Source organism: Calidris pugnax, unplaced genomic scaffold (genome assembly GCF_001431845.1).
Source record: "Calidris pugnax isolate Ruff unplaced genomic scaffold, ASM143184v1 scaffold153, whole genome shotgun sequence".
In the NCBI taxonomy this organism is placed as follows: domain Eukaryota; kingdom Metazoa; phylum Chordata; class Aves; order Charadriiformes; family Scolopacidae; genus Calidris; species Calidris pugnax.
Genome location: NW_015090999.1, coordinates 8,376,750 through 8,401,496, shown reverse-complemented (window position 1 = coordinate 8,401,496; position 24,747 = coordinate 8,376,750). Strand labels below are relative to the sequence as shown.

Sequence of the window (24,747 nt, the reverse complement as noted above, 5' to 3'; positions counted from 1 at the left end):
CAAAGAAAAAAAAAAAAAAAAAACAAACAAATGCAAGAAACCCAACAGAAGCGGCTTGTAGGACCCTCAGTGTTCAGATCCCTGAGAGTGGAAACAAATATTTACCAACTTTGACATGGTATTTTAGAAGTAGACAGATGTATTTTTCTTCCCCCCAAAAGATACTGAATAAGTACTCCTGGACATAGCAGCAAGAGAAATTTTCCATTATCTCTGAAGAAAGATGAATCCATTTCAAAGGTGTTCTGGTAGATAAGCAGTTAGGGTTCCACATCCAGGCCCATTCAATCATGGGAATAATGCACGGAAGCAAAGTTTTCAGGTATAACAGGTAACATCTCCCTTCACTGTAAGAATTTGTTTGAAAGACAGTCGAGATTTCAGTTATACAGGTACAGAAAGTCCACCTTTGTGAACATCTGTGCTGCAGCAAGATTTTCTAAACCTGATCACGTGCTGCTTACGGGGTATTTCTACTTGTGTGTTTCTTGATAAAACTTGCAATTCTACTCAACCTTCCACAGTTTACAGTGGGTTTTTTTGTCTTACACACAAAGGATGGTACGGCCAATGGGGGAGTCTTTAAAAAAACAGCAGCAATAAGAAAGGTTAAGATCATAGAACTTGCAAATAAATAAATAGCATCCTACCATACTTTTTTTTTCTGAAGGTAAAATATTACCATGGAGAATGTAGATGGAAAAACATAATTAAAAATTGTATCAAAATACCTATGAACATAGAATGTCTCTTCTATTTGCTACTAAACTGGTCGAAATAGCACATGGGGGATGTATGATTTTAAACATTATCTAATACCTCTCTGAGAGGAGCAGTGGGCAAATGTTAATCACCTATCGGGTCTGAATGCAAACAGATAATTGTGATAAATAAAACCAAAGAATTTTTCCAACAAGACTTTCTCTTCTTACAATCACTTCTGGTAAGCAAGGTTTCCATCTTTAAGCAAAATTCAAAGATACTGACTCAGAAGTTTTCCAGCATTTTACGATGTCTCCCCACAGGCGAAGATACCCCTGGTGTCTTGCAAGAAAAATAAAAAAAAGAGGGCATATAATTTCAACAGGTGAATTTGTGAGTTAGGAGGAGCGTAACAAAATCTGTGATGCCTCAGCACTTTCTGATATCGCAGTAATGACTGAATGGGAAAAGAAAACAACACAGGATGAGTCCTGTTGTTGGCCAAAACATGATTTGCAGGCATGGAGGTTGCGCGTTCAGAGTTCCAAGAGCAGAGACATCTGGAGGAGGTTCCTGATGCTCGTGGGCAAGACAGTAATGGACAGGATATTGGGAGTATTCCTGGTATTCCATCTTGTAGCTGAAAAATTGTTTTGTGTAGTTACGCTGCACCAGTTGGTGGAGCTACAGCAGTAACTCTTTGATGTATTTAACACGAGTTCAGCATAAAGCAAAAAAAACTGGCTACAGGGGTGAAATTTGTAGTTTGTATAAAAATGTATTATCGCCCCCCCCCCCCCCCCACTTTCCAGTAGTAAGTTTTAGGTTTGCATTCAGTGCGTAGTCCTATTCTAGAGCACAAAAACGTGCTTAAACAGCTAATTCTTAGGAAAAACTTTGACAAACAGGACGTAGCTACCCAAAGTTTTTTGAAACTTCAACTGTAATCAAGCAAAACCCAATTCATCTCCCAGAGCAGAAAAGGAGATGGATACATGCCTCCTGCAACACTCTTCTGTTTTATTCAGATTTAAACACCTGGAGTCATGTTTTATCATTGGTACCTAAATCCAAAGAGAGATACTTTGTTTTGGTTCACACAAATAGAATTTCTGCTGACACGGTAGAGATGTACACAGGTTTCTGCAAGAAATGCAAATATTAGTACGAGAACTGAAACAGGAAAAATATCACAGAAGTGTTGAAATGGGAGCAAATCACTTCCAGTTACTGTGTTTCACTTGTGTAGCCATAGTGCCCTCTAGCACTCAAAAGAGAAAATACAGGGCTTTATCTCAAGGAAAAAAAAATACACAAAAGCAGAACTTTTTTTTTTTTTTTTAGCAGAGAAAGGACAGTTTGCAAATGTGAGGAAGAACATTTCTTCATGTTAAAACAGAGCACTTTAATGGAAAGGACACTTCTCTCAGCTTTTATGCAGCAGAGTCCTGCAGAGCTGGGAAGCTCTGTAAAATGAGAGTTCTTGCACCCTAAAGGCATTTCTGTGCTTCTGCAGATCTCACCTACACCATACAAGCATTAGCAACACGCACACGATTTTGGCAAAAGGATATAGATTTTTACATGCACAGATCAACATATGTTTTTGTGAAGTCTTTGTTTTCTCTACAAGGAAAAAACATTTTGGCTCAAACACCCTTATTGCAAAAAACTCCGAGCAAGATGAAGAATAAATCATGACCTTTAAAACCTAAGAAACTTTTCTCGTTTCCCTAGAGAGCAAATTATTGTATAGAGAGAAGAGTTAGTGTGCCTTGGAGCTGAGAAATTTTCTGTCTGGCTGCAGATCATTAGGAAACATTTTGGGGGAGTTAGCGTTTCTTTTTTAACTTTGCATTTAAAAGAAGTTATTGTTTAGCGACTGGGAAACGGTCACCTGCTTTGTTCGAGTTTTGAGGCCTGTAAGTAACATTTCTGATTTCAAATAATCTCCATAGCTTGTCAGGAGGAACTGTAAATACCAGGCTTTTTTGGGTTTTTGGGGTTTTGTTTTGGTCATAGCTTGTCAGGAGGAACTGTAAATACCAAGCTTTTTTGGGTTTTGGGGGGTTTGTTTTGGTTTTGTTTGTTTTTTGTTTTTGTTTTGTTTTTTAAAAGAATCTCCATAGCTTGTCAGGAGGAACTGTAAATACCAGGCTTTTTTGGGTTTTTGGGGTTTTGTTTTGGTTTTGTTTGTTTTTTTGTTTTTGTTTTGTTTTTTAAAATAATTCCTTTAAAAAGGAAAAGTATATGTAAGTATATAAAAAGATTCATCTCTTTAAAGACAATATTTACCCATCAAATTATCATCCAAAACTCTTATGTGAAACTGCAACACAGAGAAGTAAAATAGCGTAAAAGGGTAAAAAGACAGTTTTACGCTTTCTGCATCCTGAAAGTCAAAATAAGAAAAAAAAAAGTCTACTGCAGATGTTTCTTGGAAAAATGAATTTTAAAAGAGTACATGCTTCAGATTTTTTTTTCACCAGTTGCTGTCAGGGAAACACTAAACCCCAGCTCATCAACTAGCACAGACAGATTTGCTGAATGTGACATTCCAGACTTTGCCAGTGAAAGATGAGAAACTGAACTAGTCTGTTGGAAGCAGGAAGGATCTTGGAATTCAAGAATTCATATTGTAACATCAAAATTATTATAAAATACCACAAGGTCAGATGAGATGATTTTCAAAGACTTCAACTGGTCGCAGGATTACAAGCTTACTGTAAGAAGAAAAAAAATAATTAATCTTCACTCAGATGGACAAAGTATCAACACTCAGATAAGCTTTATCAATAACACATATAGGATTTTACAGCTAATGATCCATTAGGAAAAAAAGAAATTCCTTGTGCAGTATGTACTTCAAATCCCTCTCATTAGCATTCCAATTAGATCTAAAGATAATTCCAATAAAAGACTGAAATCACTGAAGTCTATTTTGGTTGCAAGTACTTTTGATGTCTACAGATTTAAAATATGGTTCAGAATAAAACATGCAAAGACATATTAAAGTAAAAAATGAAATGAATTATTTTATAAAACTACAGTATGTGAAACACTAGTATGCTTGTCATATAGTTGCCTAAAGGTCTACATGAGTACACAAAATCTAAAAGTTCATTTTCACCAAGGATCAGTTTACAGCTATATATGCTTAACTGAAAAACATAATTTTTTTGAATTTTTTAAATCTTGGTCAAGAACTTCTAGTTTGTCTGACTTACTGGGTTCATTTGAAAGTAATCAAGTGCTGTAACATCAGTACAGTAAGAAACAGCTCCACTCAGAATAGGATGAAGAAAAATCAAAATTGCTAGATTTTCATACTTAACTCCATCACCTTTTTTCCCCCCACAAACCCCTCAAATTTCTGCTATTTGTTCCAGTTGTTCTAATATTAATTTGTTAATTGTACCTTTTATTAAAATCAGCAAATGAAGTATACAGCATTTAATCTGATGATATCTTCTTTAGTTGCCACATTAAAACTATGTTTAATTACAGTGAATAGGTGCTTCATTGAAGGTCTATGCCCCTTGATGTTATTTTGTGCATTGGTACAACAGTAGTGTACGCCTCGGGAAAAGGAAAACCCCCATCAACTTTTGGTCAGACCTACTAGTTCAGGGATTAATTAAAAAAATACAGGGAACATCCAAAATAACTTCCTTGAGTCAAAACCAAATTCTTGTGCACCTTTTTTCTGCTCTTTTTGTACTCATGAGGCAACTGATGATTACAAATTGTCCATTCCATCTGAAAAAAACCCCTCAAGTAAATGTAGTTTTTAAAAACTATCCGAGTACTGACAAGAACAGTCAGCTTAATTAATTTGGGGACCTCTGGACGGTCAACAATAAAAATGGATGTTTTAAATTAGGCACAATCGTGCTACGCTGTTCTCAGATACCTAAGATACCTCTTGACTCCTCTTCTAGTTAGGGAATAGAGACTGTTTTCAGAGCATGGTTTAGAACAGAAACCTACTTCAAGTGCCTGAAGTTATACAAAGACTTTTCAAGGGGTGTTTTTTCTTTTTAAGAAATGCGTAGACTTGGTTGCAAAATCTATCCTGTACCCTTTGTGTTTCACTAATAAACAACTTCTATTTCTCCAATGGGTTTTCTGTTTTGGAATAAATGAGTTTTAAGAGAACTAAAAATACAAATACATCGCCCATAAGTAATGCTTATTACTTTATTCTTGTTACTTTACTGTTTTGTAGACAGACTGTAATATAGCCTGAATTACTGACTCCCGTTACTTATATTTTTCTGTAGTCCAACCAAATGTGGTTTATGACAATATTGTCACTGAACTACATGTCAGAACACATCTTATTCAAGCCCTTTAGCAACGAACTGGAAGAGAAAAATACCTTCTTAAGTGTTTACCTTCTTTGCCACAGAAATTTTGAAAAGCTGTCCAGGGGAAAGCAAGGTAACCCCATTCTCGGCGTTTCAGACTAGGAAAATCCATTTGCAGAACTGTTAAAAAAAATACAATGATTTAGCTCATCACAGCGGAGGCACACTTGGGAATGCATTCAGAAGGATGAATTAGGCAAAGAAGGGAATGAAAGGCAGCAGGATGCTCGGGTTGTTGATTCCAACAAGGAAGGATGCTGCTCCAGGTGACAAGAGATTTCACTGAAGGCCATGCTGATAAGGATCTGACTGAAGTGGCAAGAGTTGGTTACGGTAAGAGTGAAAAAGGGAGAGCAGAGCTAGAGAAGGAACACAAGGGCAGAGCAAGCCAAAAAGAAATCAAATCAAGAAAGTTATTAGATAATGACAGAAATACGTACAGAATCCACAGATTGCAACTGGGACACACGGCTCTCTTACGCTGAATGGCAAATGAGCACAGATTAGTCTTGACTGAACCAAACATTTGGGTTTGTTTCTTAAAGCGAGAGTAAACCAAGCCATTCTGCTCTAGGTGGTTTTCAATCATGCAGAGTGTCACCAGGTAACAGCAGGGGACAAAATAACAAGCCAGTAAGAATTCCTCCCCCTGACACCCTTCACTGGTGGCAAAAAAGAATTTTAAAAGGTTTCCTCCCCTTACAGGCAGACCAGGGTGCAAACAGTTACTGAGAAACGAATCTCACGTGGATGCATCACTGGGCTGAATTCAAAACAAGCAGGCAAACCTGGAATATTCATTTTTAAATTATGTGACACGGCAATTTCAGATGATTCGTAAGAACCACCCGTGCAGAAGAACACACTAATAGTTGCCATTAGCTTGTGTTGACTGACCACAGTGAGAAAGGCAGCTTTGAGCACCAGACAACCACCTTAAGACAGCATCCACCATCCTTTCCTGTGCTCTATCTGTTCTTTTAAGACAACACACAAAAAAGCCTTCACCTCCCGGACTGTCAATCTGGCACCCTTCTGATGTACTCAATTATTAAAAAAGAAAAGTAGGAAAGCTTGTATTTAATTCAGTGAACTAGAAGAGCTCATTCAGAGCATTGGATAAAAAAACAGTTCTTAAAACATTTTATTTTGCCTGAAATTCAGTGGAAAAGGAAATCAATTTCCCAAATACAATTCCTTATGGCAAGATTTAGAACTTCCTGTAACAAGCATGGCAGTTAATTGTGAAATTTCAATGTGAAACTAAGTCTATACAAAAATTTTAACTGCCTATTTTTGCAAAAAGATATGCATACACACTGGGACATAGGGGGGAAAAAAAAACCAAAACAAACAAACAAACAAAAAAATCAAAACAACGCCAAAACAGGATCCCCTCAAATAAGTGAAAAATACAGAACAATTCTCTCTAAAAAAACCAAAACAAACAAACAAACAAAAATAAATCAAAACAACCCCAAAACAGGATCCCCTCAATTAAGTGAAAAATACAGAACAATTCTATGGCCAGAGGGATACTGCTAATTCTACTTTCCTCCATTTCTATTTTGGAATTAAAAAAAAAAAAAAAAAAAAAAAGGGGGCAGGGTCATAACTTACAGCAGTTCTCCCCCACCTTCCCTCCAAAAAGACAAAAACATGGACCAAAGAAAATATACTTTTAACTGACTGAATTGTATAAGCATCCCCTGCACCTATTTGATTAATGAGATAGTGGGTGTATGCTGCAGTCATTAATTAGCTGATAGGGGATGAAAAAAAAAATAATAACCCAACCAAAAATAAACTCTGCAACTCTAATACTTAGTAAATGGATTTTCTTTTTGATTAATGAGATAGTGGGTGTATGCTGCAGTCATTAATTAGCTGATGGGGGATGAAAAGAAAAAAAAAACACAACCAAAAATAAACTCTGCAAGTCTAATACTTAGTAAATGGATTTTCTTTTGAAAACAGGCCAGCAGAATGCCACCAAATGGAAATAAAAACAAGATTTTCTGGTGAGAAAAATCCTTTACTGCAAAGGATTAGGCAGTTCCTAAGGCAAAATTTAGGCAGTTCCCCTTCCTAAGATGAGGAGGAACGTCAGACCTGTTAAGGGCCAATTAAGTCTCTGGAGTAGAAATTCTACTAACATCTCATGTATGTATGTTTTTAAACGATGAACATACACTATAGGGTGAACTTAGTATCTGTTGAGTATTACTTTTAAAATGGAAAAATGTAATCATAGAAACACAAGAATGAGAATGATGTATTAGTGTGCATAGTCAAAATTCTTAGAATAATACCTGCCAAATGTTCCACTTGACCTAATGTGTTTTTCTAAATTACCTTTCAGTACTGTGTATTTCTGTGGGAGCAAATTTTCTTCTACAGTTGCACAGTGCAGCGATACAGAATAATTTCCTTATCGTTGGAATATTATTCTATTTACTGTTCAGTTCTAAATTCAAAAGACATCCAAAAGCCTTTATGCAACAGAGTACACCTGTGTGTTAATGTAAATGAAACATTATTATGTTGAGGTTTGTTTTTTTTATAGTCAATACTATTTCAGTATAAGTGATAAGAGCTCTTTTTGTGAATATGGGGGTGGGGTTGCCATTTGGAATGGTCTTTTTTCTTTTCTTTTTTTCTTTTTTCTTTTTTTTTTCATTTGTCTTCTCTTTTTTGGTTATTGCTTTTTTTCTTTTTTCTTTTTTTTTTTTTTTGAAGACCATTCCATTTCTTTATTTTTTAACATCTTAAAGTCATAAGGACTTATATGCAAAGCAGTCATACACTTTATCATTAAAACCCATAGGTAAAATACGTACACAAATCCAACAAAAGGCTAGTACATAGTAAAGCCTAAGCATACTACTATGCAATATTATGAATACATAACTTTAGAGACTTCAGTTTAGTACTGTTATCTATTCATTTCTGAAAACATTCACAAAGATTTTAAATGCAAATTTTCATTCCGTATCTGGAATAGAACAAAAATTATCTATGTTATAACAACTTCTGGTCATTTGTGTTTGACCAATTCGGTAAATTACAAAGAACCCAAAGAATTCTGTAACTTTCTGTAGAACTATGTAATAAAAACATTGCATATGTTCCTAGTATGATGTCTTTAGCAATCATTTACTGAAATGTAACTCAAACATCAATCTCTCAAAACATATAACTGACCAGCTGCTTTTTAGTCTATATCCGAATCCAACTTCATCACAAAACCCCTTTTAATACAAAGATGCAGAAGTACATTAGGTAATACTAATGCAACACAGGTGCAGTTCTAGCATTGTCGTTGATCAGTTGAATCATCTTCTCCATGAACGAGATTCGTTATCCTCCTCCTCTTCATCGTCGTCTTGAAGCAGCGAGTCATCCACCAAAGATTCTTCCTGAAACTTCCAGAGAAAAATGTGATACTCATGTCAGAAAACGTTAAAAGTTCAAAAGACGAAATACAAATCTTTGATACTTGTGATTTAATAAAGAGCAAATATATTTTGAATACGTCAACAGTAATGCTTTCCAAAAAGTAAGCTGTATGTATATGTATTATATAAATATTTTAATAAATGGCAAATGAAACTTCTTTTTTTTCCCTGTGGACTTCAAAATGACCAGGACATATGCACCTCATACTTAAATAGCTCTTATGATTCTTCAGCAGATCATTTGTACCCAAGCTGCAATTTTGCATGAAACTTAAGATTATCTACTGAAAAGCAATGTTAGTTTTTGCATGTTACCAATGACTACGCCTGTTTTCATCCAAGAGCTTAAACTACTTGTACCACAGCATCAAAAAGGTTGAATCAGAGACATTTTCATTTTGACAGCTTAACCAAGCTTCAAATCAATATAAAGATTTCAAGAAGCAGGGTGGGGAGACAGGTATTTACAGAATTTTAGACAATATACTTTAAGGTGTTTTCAATTGCTTTCAGTAACAACACATTAACTCGACAAACTTCACAAAATCTTTAACATTTCATGTCAACAGTTAGACGCTTCAGAGAGGTAAAGTTAAAACAGGAAGACAAACAGTGAGTTGTTTTAATTTTTGGCTGCATATATATAGACACAAGAGTGTATATATAAACTATCCTGTCTCAGAACTTGATGACTGCACCTTTCACAGCAATTTCTGCACTAACTGAAGAAAGCACTAAAACACAAGGATGTCTTTCCCTAACAAAGTCTCCCAGCTGTTAGATAATGGTTATGGCCTTTCTTGCTTATTCTTCTTGTCCCAGTAATTGTAGGTTTTTTGCTACAGAATTTCCAAGTTCAAGAGGAGGTGTGAAGGTTGATTTGTGGAGTTAGGGAGCCTTCTGGAAAGACGTGAGGCTCTAAGCTAAAGAAAGCCTAGAAAAAGAACTAAGCTTTCTCTCCTTCTACTAGGCTGCTTTACATGAGGGAGAAACAATCTTCATTACTTTTGCCTGTGGAAAGTGCCTTTTAAAAAGCAGCTCTGTCACCACCTGACCTTTCTTGTCAATGTATGCTCAGGTGCTCTGAGCCAGATTAAAACACAGGTTTCTGAGGACTTAGGCTCTTTCTTTGGTGTCTAGATGCAAAATAGGACACTGCTATCAAAAAGGAGTCATCCTGGCCACCACACAATGCAGAACTCTTGAGATGCACAAGGCTGAGTGGCCATAGGGATGATCAAAGAGCCTGGAACAACAACCACAGGGACTCTCTAGCCTGGAGAGAAAGTAACTAAGAGCCTGGAACAACAACCACAGGGACTCTAGCCCGGAGAGAAAGTAACCGAGGGGAAGTAATGCAGGAGTTCACACATATTAAGTATCTCTGAGAAAGTCAAGAGTGAATGATGGTTTTCTTTTTGATGCAGGAGCAGCAGAACATCAAAATTAAATATGTAGGTGGCAAGTCCCATACAAATATACTTATTCTTGGTAGGCATAGTTGAACAGTAGCATTCCCTGTTGCAGGACATCAGAGATGCTATTTAGATTCCAAAGAAACCAGACAAATTCATAAAATAAACATCTATCAGGGACTTTCAACTACAAAGACACCACACCTCTGACTCAACGGGTCCCCAACCTGCAAGCCATGATTCAAAGCTTTTCTCTACTTAGACATCTTATACTCTTCCTAGGTATTTGTTGTTGACTTCAGCAGAGTCAACTCTTTTGTTAGGCACCTAGGTGCAGGACATAAGGCATCTAGGAAGATCAGGTACTTTCCTAATTGAGTGGCTACTCACCAGGGATTCTCTATAGTATCCAAGTCCAAAAGACCTACCTCATATTTTCATAAATGGGCTAGGAGCCCTGTTTTGTCATTAGAATGTCACTCTGCTGAATGACCCAGCTCCCCCCCTTTTTTTTTTTTTCTTTCTTTTAACATCAAAGTATTTAGTTTCACTCAAGTTTTAAGCCCACTATCCCTCTTTAGTGCAGTATTCCTCAGGTGAACTAAAATAGTAGTTTAGCCATAGAAAAATGATGGAAACCTCTTCCATGTGTTTACAATAGCTGCTATAAAATGAAGTTAAATAAGTAGCATGATAAGTTGTAGGCATGCAGAAACTCAAGACATTTCATATCTGGAAAGAATGAATGAGTGAAATTCAGGCCACTGACTGTAAAAACCTACTCCACACCCAATCTAATCCTGCATAATACCAAATTTTAAACAATACAACTATGCAACTGATATGCAATCCATACGGGACCTGGGGATCATAAAATTATACTTCAAATACTAACTTAACCAAATGTTAGAAGGAACACAAAGTTCATAGAAGGAAAGAATGCCATGTAAATGCTAGATTTCCCATGGATTATTGAACAGAAATCCCCCATGTAAAGAAATCTGGTGAAAATGAGGGAGACTAATATGGTTAAAATCCAATCGCATTACACAAAGAAGACAGAAGACCTACATGTATTCAGCTTGTTTTGAAAATGGAAAAGGGTCAGAGGTAGGTGCAACAACCATGTTCAATAAAAAAAAAAAATATCTGTAAACGTTCATAGAAGGAAAGAATGCCATGTAAATGCTAGATTTCCCATGGATTATTGAACAGAAATCCCCCATGTAAAGAAATCTGGTGAAAGTGAGGGAGACTAATTTGGTTAAAATCCAATCACATTACACAAAGAAGACAGAAAACCTACATGTATTCGGCTTGTTTTGAAAATGGGAAAGGGTCAGAGGTAAGTACAACAACCATGTTCAATAAAAAAAATATGTATCTGTAAGTGCTGGACCAAGTAAGAATCCAGTAACACTATTAAAATAAACACAGGTAAACTAGCTTTGGGTTTTTTTTTTTTTTTTATATTACGCATTTGCTATTTCAAAGATTTCAGCAAGCACACAAAAGCAATGAACAGCTAGGAAGTTCGATCCAAGATCAACTCCTATCCATTTTCCACACGAATTACTAGCCAAGTAATTCTGCAGAAACAGCCCAGAGACAAATAAAACCAGTTTAATTTAAAACAAAAAGAGAAATATCTACAATAAAGGTCAACACTTGAATCATGAAATGATTTCTTAGTAATAACAAAGTTACTTCTCCTTTTTACTTAAATTTTGAAAATCTGGAAAGTTTTAGATGAGTCCACCAATTTATGAATTACAGAAAATAGTTTCATGCAGTCTTTTCCCTGAGTTTTCTTTCCATACCTGATGACTCCTGTTGAGGAGAACAACCATCACCTAAAACAGATGTATCCTACTATCACAAACACTTCTCAGCTGACAAGATGTCATCGAGCTTTTAGACCCAAAGTCTTTGTAAATCTGTCCTTTTCCCCTTTGCCAGAGCAGCCAGTGCATGTAGCTCATTAGTATCTCCATTGCCTTTCCTCCCACCAGCTCTATCCCAGAGGTTCCCTCCTACGCTCAGTAGATTCAGATGGGGTTAAAAGATGAATCTCACTGTAGTTGACCTACCAATGAATCTCTACTTTCCTTCCTCTACTCTGCTAAAGTGTTTGCATATTGCTGCATGCCCTTTCTTCATTATGCAAAAAGGAGAAGTCTCAGTGACGTGGTTCCTCAATGAGACCTCTCAATAAGGTAGAGTCCTTGCAACAACAAACATTGCTGTTGATCTCCAACAGGCAATACAATACATCCCTGAAGGAGAAGTGACAAAATATCTAAGAAGCTCTCTTGTTCATTCACAGCTCGTTACTATCTGACAATGCTTGAGGTTTGTGTACAGAAGGAAAGTAATATTTAGTAAGTCAGAATGCACAAATGCCTAGTATGAATACACAGTGGTGGAGGCAGTCTACCTGTCTTCGGCTGACATGCTAAAAAGAAATCAGCATTTTTGGAGACAGAAAACAGACAGACAAATCTGCTTTCTTCAGGAAAAAAACCCCCAGAAAGTCAATACTACAAAATGCAAAAAGAATAACCAAATTTGGTTATATCAAAACAATCTTGTGAAGCTGCTTCTATGGCAGGCCTGCCAAAATATCATAGTAAAGACATACAGACAAAATGATACCACCAAGTGAGTCAAGGTGTACTTCTACTTCAGCTATTCTATGGCAATTACGTATATACAGTTAACTGACAGTAGATGAATTAGAAAAAAGACTTCTTCCCCAAGTGGCATTTATTTTTCAGAATTCACAAACATTAGTATTCTGAGGGTAATGAGTTAAATGCATCAAGAAACGTTGCCCCACTATTCCTGCATTAACCAATTAAGGTTATTTGGACAAGGCTTTAATATCTTTCATGCATCACAATAAGGACTAACACTCATCTGGGGTACTTTAGATGTCTGTATGAAATTAGTAAATGCTATAAATTATTCCTTCACTTGTATCCTCCAAGCCAAATCTCTCTCTGATTGAAAACTAGATTCTGAAATTTGATCCTCTAAGAAATTAGTGCCTAAAGTAGACGGTATAAAACCCCATTTTCTGGATAAAATCCTCAATCTCTCTCATGCAAGTTCAAACCCACCCCTTTCATATTCTAGGTATTTCCTCTAGAGCTTTTTATTGTGTAAGAAATGAACCATTTCTGCAAGTAAAATAACTGGACTTTCAACAACCTAGAAAACAAGTGTATTTATAGATAAATCTGCTTTCTAATATCACAACATGAGTTAGATTCAAAAACAGAAGTATGAATCAACAGGTCATTTTCTTTCGAAGAAGTTACATTATTTGATCTTAAAAAAGAGCAAAATGAAAAAAGAAAAAGCAAGCTTACTTCTTCTTCATCGGGTTCAGCTTCTTCTGTTTCAACAGCTGACATACTCGCAACAGGCTTGTTCCATGCCAACTTCAACTCTTGGCCTTTAAAACGAGATCCATGAATTGCAGCCTAAAACAAGTTTAGACATTTTAGTTACATATTTGGCAGAGGAAATATTAACTTCAATAATACTTAAATGCCAGAAATAAACCAACTGTCTGCTTTTTCAAAAGAAAATCCAAGTTGTAATATGTTTATACAGAATCACTGTTAATAGGTTAAATTAAATCAACTGCATTCACTGCACATGGAATTCATACGTCCTTTCAGGAAAATGATCAAAGAAAATAAGCTTTAAAAACTATAAACCATTTGGTGATATGGGTAACCTACTGAACCAACAGCTTCCTGGGTTTTAGCATTATCTTGATGGGTCCTTCACCTTTCAAAGACGGACACAAAACTGTTAATACGTAACTTACTGGAAGTAGTAAGACATCCCACAAATACAAATGATTCAATATATTAAAAAAAAAAAAAACCCCAAACAACTACAAAAAGCCCCATTGTGATTACAACTTAATCTACTGGAAAACGCTCCACTTCCTGTAAAGGCGTTGTAATTGAAATGTAAAAATTTTTAACTTATGGGATATTCATGCCTTTCTAAGTACCAGCTGCATTAAGTGGCTGCTTTGGAAATAGTATGTTCAAATTAAAGTAACATGAATGAGCATAAATCAGCGTTAGCAACATTCCGAAATAACCGTCACGGTCACAAAAGATTTATAGTACAATCTGAAAGCACAGCATAATGTGAAATGTAGAAACAATTACATGTTCAATGACATCTGAACATGAATTGTGTGATATTAAAGTCCCCAGGTATAAATTTTAAATCTGTACATATAAATTTATGATAAATTTAAAAGATTCTATGCTTATTAAAATGCAGCTCAGGAGCTTTTTGTCCATGGTCTCATCACAATGTCACACAACTAGAATTTTTAAAAGTACTTATACGTGACATTTAGGTCCAGAAACAACTTGTAATCTTTGGAAGAAATTACTACTACATAAAAATGCAACATTTTACAATAGGGAATCCTCCTCTTCCTTCCAGGCTAGAACATAGATGGTCATAAAGCCTAGGCCTATTTTCATTTAAGAAGGTAAAATATTAGCTGCATTTACTTCACAATTGGCCTCAACAGAGTTTTTTAATGATTACCTTCTACATTTTTTTCCAATTGCCAGTCTTAAAGTCTGCTTTAGTAGTAAACACAGAAATTCCAGTGGAAATATATTTAATATATAAGAATATCTTAAGGAAAATACAGATTTTTACTATATTTGATCAGAGTTTTCATAACATTTTAATTTAAAAATAAAGGTGCAATTAGACACGAAGTCATTTGACAAAACTTTTAATACTAACTGGAACGTGGATATCTCGCACATTGATCATGAATTCTGACCCTGTTAATATATCCCCACTTTCCAGAGCACATTCTGAATTTCACCTTGAATACAGCTTGAAAACTCCACCTATTCTATTTGAGAGTGATTGTGGAAAAACATACTGCTTTTCAAATGCACTGAAATGCATCACAAAAAAATAAAAAGTGAAATAAAAATATATAATGCTGACTACAAACCTCCCACCAAACATAACTTCTTTCTCCCCCTGCCCACATCTTTCTTATTCTCTGCACTACCTTCTTTTCCTGGTGCTTTCTATCTTTGCACTTCTATGTTTGCTTCCAAAATACTAAAATTCCATGCTTTTTGGGTACAGAAATTTAGCTAAGACTGAAAAGATTCTCCATGCCAATTTTTAGACAAAACAAATTTTAACAGTAAAAACTGAGTTTTGCTAATAAACAAGTATCTGTAGTAAGACACCTTCAACATCTTTGTTGTGAATCACACTCCACATGGGAGAAGTAAAGACTTTATTTTGACAGTTCATAAAAACAGATTATTGTAGTAAGTGATCTATTTTTATTTTCAGGGAAGCAGAAGTACCTCTCAATACACTTAAGAATATTTCTTACGTAAACTACATTGTGAAAGACTATGAAGCTGCAAAATGAAGTACCTACTGTCAGGAAGTAGCAAAACTAAAATTCCAACCTTCATTCAGTCCACTTGTGAGTACACTAATTTCGACAGCTTTGAACTGTGAGCAGCTGTTTCTTATTCTCCACAGAACTTTTGTTCACTGGTGAACTGTGTTCCTTGTTGTTGTACTGGTTCTCCCTATCACTCAGTATATACTCTGTACCATAAATTATACTTCCTTTTTTACAGAATAATTACAATCTCCATACAGTTAGTGCTCATCACTGTTACAACCAAGAGCTTCACAAATGGAATTTCAGTGCTTCCGTAAAGGATCTGCGGCTCATGCATTAAACTGTTTCTCAAAATATGTAACCATAATGATACTCTAAGTGTTCAAAACTATGGTCCCCATTGGCTTAATTTGCACTGGAAATGACAAAAATACTAATCATCAGGTCACTGGTGTCTCAAGATAAAGTATACAAAAAGAGAAGAGTATGGCCAGGTATGAAAATTGTGTTCAAGTAAACTCTGCAAGATGATCTTTGTGAAAAAATAGCAACTTTGTGCAAAATAGGAATATAGAATGAAATCTTTCCATACAACCATACTGAAAATGTGAATCCATTCTTTCTGGAGTCCCTATTATTTTCAGGACACTCCTTCCCAAAAGTGATGTAAAGATTTTAAAGAAAACAGAATAATTTGCAGAACTTGCAGAATGTTTGTTATTTTCCACATTATATATTGTTGAACTGTAATATACCTCAACTCTGGATTTTAATCTCTAAAAGTTACTTCAATAATTCTATGCTTCCGTAATTTCCTAAATTTCTATGAAACAGGCTAAAAAAGAAAAAAAACAAATCCCATCACATAAAATCACATTTACACATTTACACTTTCAGGCAAAGGTAAATCCAACTGATGCCAAATGAAATATATAGGCTCACTCTGCAGAGTGTCAGTGAAATTTCAGGATGACTGTGAGGGTATCAAGTCTCCAGACGGAAACAACTGGCAATTAAATAAAGAGAAACCAAGACATCCAGCCATCAATTCCCAAGTGTATCCTCTTAATGTCTCTCTTACATCCTGTACTTGAGCTTCCCATAAACATAATTTTCCAAGAATTTCATTAATATGCTGTTTAGACAGATTAATTTAATCTGCAATAAAACTTTCGTGTCATACTTATTTTAAAATGTTTTTAAAGAATTAGCAGTATTACATTTATTCTAATATAGAAGTATAACATAATTAGAACACAGCTGAATTTTGCAGAGTATTTTCAACAAAGGTTATACTCACAGCTTCAGCTTCTGCTCTTGTCTTAAAGGTAATCACCGCGTGGAGAGAAGAGTCATCTATCTGGCAATCTTCAATTTCACCATATTGCTTTTAATGAATAAATAAAAACAAAGGCTTAGTGAAATAGTTCTCCATCTCTAAAAATGCTGTCCTAAATCAATGTCCTAATCTCCATCTCTAAAAATGCTGCCCTCAAAATCATGTAAAATTAGAATAGTGTACCTATCACAGCCTGAATGCCAATCAAGTACTAATCTTTGCAAGGAATACAGTTAGTTTTACTTGCACTTCTAAAACACAGAAGTGCTGTAATCTCCAGTCCCAATTGTAAACATACAGGTAAGTAGTAAAATTATGACAGAAATAGAGGTTCTTCTGCTTCAATACTCTCTCAATCAGCAAAAAGGGATCTTGAGATGGTTTCGTTAGTCTAGCATGAAACTGTTCTACAAAATATCTATTAGACACAGGGACTGTAGAAAAAGTTTCAAAACTCAACTTGATTTCAGCATCTTAAGAACCTGACCCATCTATTCCTATAATGGTCTCTATGGTATTGCTACCTTTAATGCTGCCATCACTGTAAGCTGCAATGCCCAACATATCTGTATAGGTGGAGTGCACTGCTCGTGTGCAGAGTTGTGATATCATATCACAGAAACAGAAATACAGCTCACTGCATTTCCATGGAATTTGAAGCAAGTTTAAAACAGCAAATGCACAACCTGCAAAATGAAATAATTAACATTTTGTCTCAGTGTTGTACTATTAACACTGTGAACAGAACTTGTTGATGCTATTAAATTTTTTTTGGTAAATATTTTTGTTTGTTAAAGAGAGTAAGTTTAACACTCCCTGCAATAAACCCAAAATTTATGACCATAAACTGACAGCAGACAGCAATATTTTAACAGTGGCAGATTCTGTCTTCATTTTTATATTCTTTGTAGTCACTACAAGAAGTACATAATGAAATGAAAAATATGAAAAGTGACCAGCAAAATTTACTTCAACAACATTTGTAAGGCAGACTAAATCAAAATATACTGCTGCAGATTAAAAGTAAGCTTTTTCTTACACTCACTGCTGAAACTGGACTCAGAAGTGTCCTATGGTTGAACAAGTGGATTGCAATGCTTCATTTTAAAGTTTTATGCTCTTAGTTTCACACCAAGTATTTCTGAAGTCATTGCTCAAATATTCAGTCCATCATACTTCTCTATAAAAAGTATTTCTGTTCCCCTTAAATAGACATACACACATATATATACAGGTACGTCTAAATGTTTGGTCTGTCATTCATCTCTAGAGAAAATAATGTTGTTCTGTTTATGGGTATGACAGTTCCCTTTTTGTTCCCCTATATACATACAATGCGGTGTTTTTAAGGGGAACAAAATATATATGTAAATTTTTGTATGTGTGTATATATATATAGCTCCTGGAAACAAGACACCTTAAAAAATGCAGTATAATAATCATGTTTTTACTGTTTTGGGTTCCTTGTTTGGTTGGTTTTTGTTGTCATTGGCTTTTTTTACTTATTTTTAAAAGGACAGACAGGTCCTTGTTGGCTCTTGTTCTCTTGAAAAGCTGCCTGCGCGGCTGCCAGACAGGAAATACTATGTAAACTGACTGGAGCAGAACTTACTGGCTCTTAGACTTCTAACTTCAGAGAGGACCACTGCAAGCAAATATTGAAACATCTCTCTCCCTCACCCTCCCTTCCCTCCCACAAAAAAAAAAAAAAAAAAAAAAAAAAAAATCAATGGAGGGGGTAGGCAGGACACAACACAGATGAAGATTCACACAATTTATGCCAGTAGATATTCTTAGCATTCATTCCACAAAAGACATGATTTTCCTTTTATTATAACCTTATTTTTATAGAGGATAAGAATTTTATAAATTTATGTTGATTTCTCACTTGATCGTATTTGAAAATAAAAATCTGCTAAAAAAATATGAACATCATTTTATAATTTTTTAGACTAAAGCCAACAAAACAAAAAAGTAGAAAAAGGTCTGACTTCTTAATTACAGCAATGAAAAAACAGGAACCTTTGGCTGTCCTGCCAAGATCTAAATATAGCTGCACAACTCTCATCTTGATTCTTAAATTCAGAAAGTTAGGCAAAAACATTACAAATTTGCATTAAGCACTTGTTAAGATATCTCAATATAGATAAAGAGACTTCAGGCACTGAAAGTTTGGCATTGAATTAATCTTTGTTCTCACCATCCGTTCAGTTATTTTATCTTTGTAGGCCTAAAAAGTTATAACAATTTTACACATATCCTGAACAAGTCATTACTTTATATTCCCTATTTCCTTTCTATTTAAGAAAAGAACCCAACTTTTGTAAATGCTATGTGATTATAACTAGTTGTATCAATGGTGTTATTTCTCTGCTTCACCTTTTTCTGGTGCATCCTCTTTTCCCATAAACAGGTATATCACGTTAAAGATTCATTCCTAAATAATATTTCCAGATGAACCGAATCAAGAGTCATTTAATAGAAGAACATTACCCAAAGAACAGAAGAAGTGCAATTGCCACATACCGCAAAATGAGGCAGGAGATCTTCTCTATCGCTTTCTGTAAAGGCAGAGATCTCTAATGCCCTAGGCCGATGATCCACCACTGCATGCACAGGAACTCCTCTGCCTCTACCCCGGCCTCGTATTCCTCTACCTCTGCTACGTGACGCACCCCGACCTCTTGCATGAACCCCTCTACCACGAACTGAAGAAAGAATCCCTCGTTTGGCAGCCTAAGGTGTTTATACATAACACATTGATGGATTAAAATTCATAATTTAAATATTAGGCAAAATTAACAAACACATTCTGTTGTTTCTTAAAAACACATCCCCAAACAAGCCTCAGAAATAGTAGCTTAGAGGTCTTAAAATAACAAAAAGCAAACACGTTAGTAACATTACAAAGCTCATGCTGTTAATTATTAACAGATCAGAAATAGGAAAAAAGAACACGGTATTAAAAACAGGTACCAAAAGAGCCCTTAACTGTGAGGATAATTCCTCATAGCAGGGAGGAACTGCGGTATAACACTGAAATGTCATGAACAAATTTTCTTGACATGGTGACTACCTACTTCATTTGTTTATCTTTGTATTTTAATTTGTCTCTCATAATCCATCCAAAACTTTTATTCTGACCAGAATCAATGCAGCAGTATAGATTCTGGCCACAGAATTGTGAGGCATGAAACAGAGCACCTCCAAGGACTAATTATTTGCTAAAAATTTGTCTCTGTATTGACTAATTTCCATTCCCACAACACCTGCACATCCCTTCTAAAGAGCTGGCACGTACTCTCCAGGAAAAGTCCAAAGGCTGATGACAGTATCTCTGACAGCCGTTTAAAAAGTAATTTGCCAAAGTTATTTTAAGTTTCAAAAAAGCACTTTCAAGGATTTAATTTCAGCATTTATATGAAGAAAAAAGTATCATTTCAAAACCAAATAGATCTGATGTAGGAATCAAATGTTTAATGACATCACCATAACAATGTTTTTAACATTTTGTACAGTGTTTACAGCTCAAGCACTGACAGTACTACTTTAATGCATGCCAGTGGTATCATCCATGAGGAGATCAATCTTTTATGGCTTTATTAATGAAATTATTCAGATAATTTTACAGTAGTACATAGTCCACTTTTTATTCTTTGTAAAAAGAATCCTGTGGGGTTTGGTGTTGGTTTGTGGGGGTTTTTTAAAACGTTTTTAAATGGTTAAATGAATAATCCAGAAAAGTAAAAGACTGTGCTGTCTCAACAATCAAGCTGTACTGTACATTTTGGGTTCTCACAGTAAAAGCAAGGCCACCTGGAACAGAACAGCATGTTATGAGCCACAGAAGCAACACACGAATATTGCAGGAGTTAAACTCACAAAGACAATGTCTGGATAAGTTTTTCTAAAGAATTTGTAAGAATACGGAAAAAAAAATAATCAAATAAATAGCAAGGGAAAAAACTCCATATCCCTCTTGTAAATTATACAAAGGATATATTTCATGCTATTTCTTGAAACATAGGGGTGTGCTTTACCAACAGCCCTGTTTTTCTCCATCCTTTGATCAGTATTTGCTAAGGGCCTCAGAATAATCATTTAACTAGCAAAAATTATTTTCCTGAAAAAGCTACAATTTTATTTTCCAACTCGAAATACAGACTCAATGAGGGATGGAGTAGGATTGGCACACTAACTACAGTGTAACTATATCTTGAACAAGCACCTACTTTTCTACTGCTATTTTACAGATTATTCAATTCACATATTTTGTAGAATGTACAATTCATAAATCAGCTTTCAGTAAACCTATGAAATACTATGAATACCAGAATACGATCAGCTTTCAGTAAACCTATGAAATACTATTCACTACCAGAATACATATTGTTAACATAAGCTTTTATGTCATCTCTATTCAATTGGCCTGCCTTACTAACAGACCTATTTTCACAATTAGCAAAGCTGCATAACAATGTAGTTTTAAAGCAAGATTTTAATGCAACTTAGCCGTATGTATGTGCACTGTGTTCACGTGTAGTTAATACATAAGACATGACCAAACTTCATTAACACAAGAGGGATTTAAGCGACACAGCAGCCTGCTTAACAGTAAAAAGAGATAAGATTATCATGCAATTAAGCAGATATTACACAATCATATAAGCAAGACTGTAATATAACACAGAATAACATCGACAGCATTCAGAATTTCTCAAGATAAGAAATAGATATGAAGAATCCTGCAGAACCTTCCGAATTTTTTTAAAAGCAAGTACTTCAAGAAAAAGCGTGTTTCTATATATTAAACATTTCTGAAACATTTTATTTCCTGTTGGGAAGTTCTCCTCCTCTTGAAACCACTGCTGTCGTAACATTACTTTTCACACTTCAGCCTTTTTGGTTAATCTCATTAGGAGGAAGCTAACACTTAAGAATAAAAGACCAAGCAGTGTTTAACACTTCTGTATCAAACACACCACCTACAGGCAACAATTTAAAAACACTCACGCTCTCAAGGAAATATTGCTACCACATATCTATAAAATATCATGTCATCTAAATAGATACAGAATTTAAATAGATGAGTAATCAAAATTAAAGACAACACTATTTCTGTACCTCAGTAGAATTCAGAAACTGATTTTTAAAAATATTATTGCTAAATGCCTTCATTTACATGCAACTTAATATTGCACTCTGGAAAAAATAGTTTATGATACAATACACAAGATAATAAACATGTATGAAAATATTTGATTAGAGTTAATTGCTACAAAAGAAGAGACAAACATACTTCCAGCTGTAGTTCTGTGTATTTTCGTCTTAATTCAGTAACTTCCTCCCCAGCTTGCATCTTCTTGTATAAATCCAGTTCAGTATCTAGTAACTCTTTCTGCATCTAAGAAATCGTTACGGTAAATTATTAGTTCCACAGTTCACATTCTCTACCGAGGAAAAAGAACTTCCAACAAACTCCAAGAATCTATTGCTAGGCGCCTATCAGCGGGCTATTTCAGAAATAATACAGCGACTTAAGGGTTGGCCAGCGCTGGCCTCCAGGTAAGGTAGAAATCTGCCACAGCACCTCTATCTGGAAAACAAATTCCTAGAAACTATAAGGAAAGGGAATTTGAAAACTAGCAGCTGTAGTGAAATTTTAAGCTTAACCAAATTTTGGCTTATTAATTCAGATCACAGCTGTATCTCTACAGGTATACTGCTTACTACGCTAGCTTTACACCTTCAAAAACAAACCAAGCAGAAGCTTAGGAGCCTGCTTGGCATGATAAAAACTTCAGTGTGTAGTAGCATGTGTCTGAGCTTGGTGACGTCAAAGCTTTTGGACTACCACACAAAGCCAAAGCCAATGGGGTTTTTTCTAAACCAGAGATACACAAAGTAGAAAATGCAAAATTATATGGTATTGATGATAAAAAGATTCTACAAAAAAAAAAAAAAGCAGTACAATTATGAATGAATACAAAATCTATGACCAGTAATGAGAAAAGGCATTTAAGCTTATCACTATTACTTAATTGGTAATTCTGTTCAGACCAAAGTAGAAAAAACAGAGCAACAAGACCTCCTCTAACAAAAGGTTGGTCTCTCATGCACCCGGAGTTGCCTTCCAGCACACAGTACCTTAAAAAAAAATATTAGAAAGTTCAAAAATTAATATGAAACTGAAAGGTGTCTCTGAACCCAAATTTTGACATGTTCATTGCAACCACTGAGGCGCAGGTGCTGGTACAGGTGCAGGAAAGGGCTTTACGTGACCATGAAAATTTTATTTGAAGTTCCATTTCAAATTGGAAGCTTTTTTCTTTTTTTTTTTTTAATGGAAAAAAACAGCAGCCAAATGTTCCAGTGACATCACAAATGAAGGATAAAATTATAGATGATTGTGAAACAGTTTTACATTTACACCCGTTGATTCAAAACCACAGCATGTAATGTATTCAAAGGCTGGTTGTCAAGAGATGAAGGTTTCGCAGTTGTGACAGTTGGAAACCAAGTATCACCACTGAATGATAAAGAAGGGGCTTTTTGTTTCTTTGTTTTTTCCTGGAAGCTTTAAAAGAAAAAGAGCTGGATTATTCAACTGGTAACTTCAACCTGAACCCCTTTCAGCCCCATTTTCTGTTACCTACAGCAACCACAGAAAAAAAAAATCCATTATCTCCTGTATAATGTTTTTCAAAGTTTTCAAAATTGGAAGCAGTGTTTCTCTCAAATCCCACTGTGTTGCAACACATCAGTGACATGGCAAAACAAGCACCTCTGAAGTTTAATAACGACTAGCAGTTAGAACTCACAAAGCAGCCAGTGACATGGGTGTTGGAAAGAAAGTCTCAAGACTTTTGAGGTTTATTTCTAGTGCTCTTAATGTTGATTTCTCTTTTATAGAGCTGTCTTTTATAGATCTCTCTTTTATAGAGCCAGGTCTCAAGGAGAAAATACCTCCTTTAAGACACACCAAGAGGCAGCAAAGGTCTCCGCCCTCAGGGGGGAAGAGTATTTTGTAATCTGTGTGAACTGAAACAAGACAAAAATAAGTAAAGATAATGGCACATGGGCCTCATCCACCTAATGCTTCAGGTCTGCAGGGTCTTCTGAGCTGCCCAGGTTTTAAATGCTAAGCAAATGCAAGAGAACCTAGAGCAAAGTCTTTCAGAAAATTGTCAGAAGTTGAACATTTTAACTGAAGGCTCTTTTAACTCCTGACTTCTGCGAAAGTCAGATGGGACTGATTGTTTTCTCTCTTTCAAATGTTAACAAAACAATGCTCACAGATAATGCACATCTCCCTGAGAGGAAAGCTATCGATAAAATCAACTCTTCTACAGTTTTCTATTTTGTCCACTATGAAATGGCTTTGCTTAAAATGTTTCTTCACTTTCCATAGTACAAGGGAAATGGAAAACCAACTCCAGAACTTCATTCAAACTGTAACTCAAATTAATATATTGCCTCACTTCACTAAGTAAAACTGACAATCACACAAGGAAGGGGTGGACCAGGCTGCCAAGTAAAGGGCAGTGTGGGCAGAAGAGATCTCAAGATAACAGGACTGAAGGGCAACCAAGCTCAAGCACTACACATACCACCCACACAAATGAGGGAGGACCTACAGAACAATACCATTTGTCTTCTGGGAAATCAGCACCTCTCTGAAGAGCTTGGACATTAATACACACAACATGTGAAACAAAGAGAGGAATTAAGATGTCTGTGTACAGTTACAGGGCTACAGTCTCACTGGGACTACAGAAATCCTGTAGGAAAAGTCACACGACTGGAGTGCTGCAGTGGATGGATACGGTCTCTTACAGCTGGACAAGCCAGGATGGCGAGGAGCTGGAGCTGCCCTTTGACTGCAGCTCTGCCTGGACACAGATGATGAGCCAGGCAAAAGTTTACAAATCAGGATTAAGATGGTAGACCAACATGAGTGACGTTGCAGTGGGTGCGTACTATGCACTGCCTGATCGGGTAGAAGAAGTAGATGAGGCCTTCTTCA

At 35.6% G+C, this 24,747-nt stretch overlaps 1 protein-coding gene and 1 long non-coding RNA gene across 6 annotated transcripts in view; both read right to left on the bottom strand.

Annotated features, from left to right (window-relative positions):
* LOC106895859 overlaps window positions 1-1,458 on the bottom strand; it is a 2,139-nt gene extending 681 nt beyond the window's left edge. The window contains exon 1 of the long non-coding RNA XR_001413525.1: window positions 25-1,458. This is a non-coding gene — a long non-coding RNA (uncharacterized LOC106895859). The remainder of the gene's footprint in view (window positions 1-24) is intronic.
* A 6,334-nt stretch (window positions 1,459-7,792) lies between these two features.
* The window catches only part of RBM26 (RNA binding motif protein 26), a 59,048-nt gene continuing 42,093 nt past the window's right edge, over window positions 7,793-24,747 (bottom strand). For all 5 annotated transcript variants that reach the window (XM_014955506.1, XM_014955510.1, XM_014955508.1 and 2 more), the window contains 5 exons: window positions 22,021-22,125; window positions 19,248-19,457; window positions 16,683-16,769; window positions 13,320-13,433; window positions 7,793-8,497 (listed from right to left, as the gene is read on the bottom strand). In XM_014955506.1, the coding sequence (XP_014810992.1) occupies window positions 8,408-8,497; window positions 13,320-13,433; window positions 16,683-16,769; window positions 19,248-19,457; window positions 22,021-22,125 (606 nt within the window). In that variant the 3' untranslated portion in view covers window positions 7,793-8,407. The remainder of the gene's footprint in view (window positions 8,498-13,319; window positions 13,434-16,682; window positions 16,770-19,247; window positions 19,458-22,020; window positions 22,126-24,747) is intronic.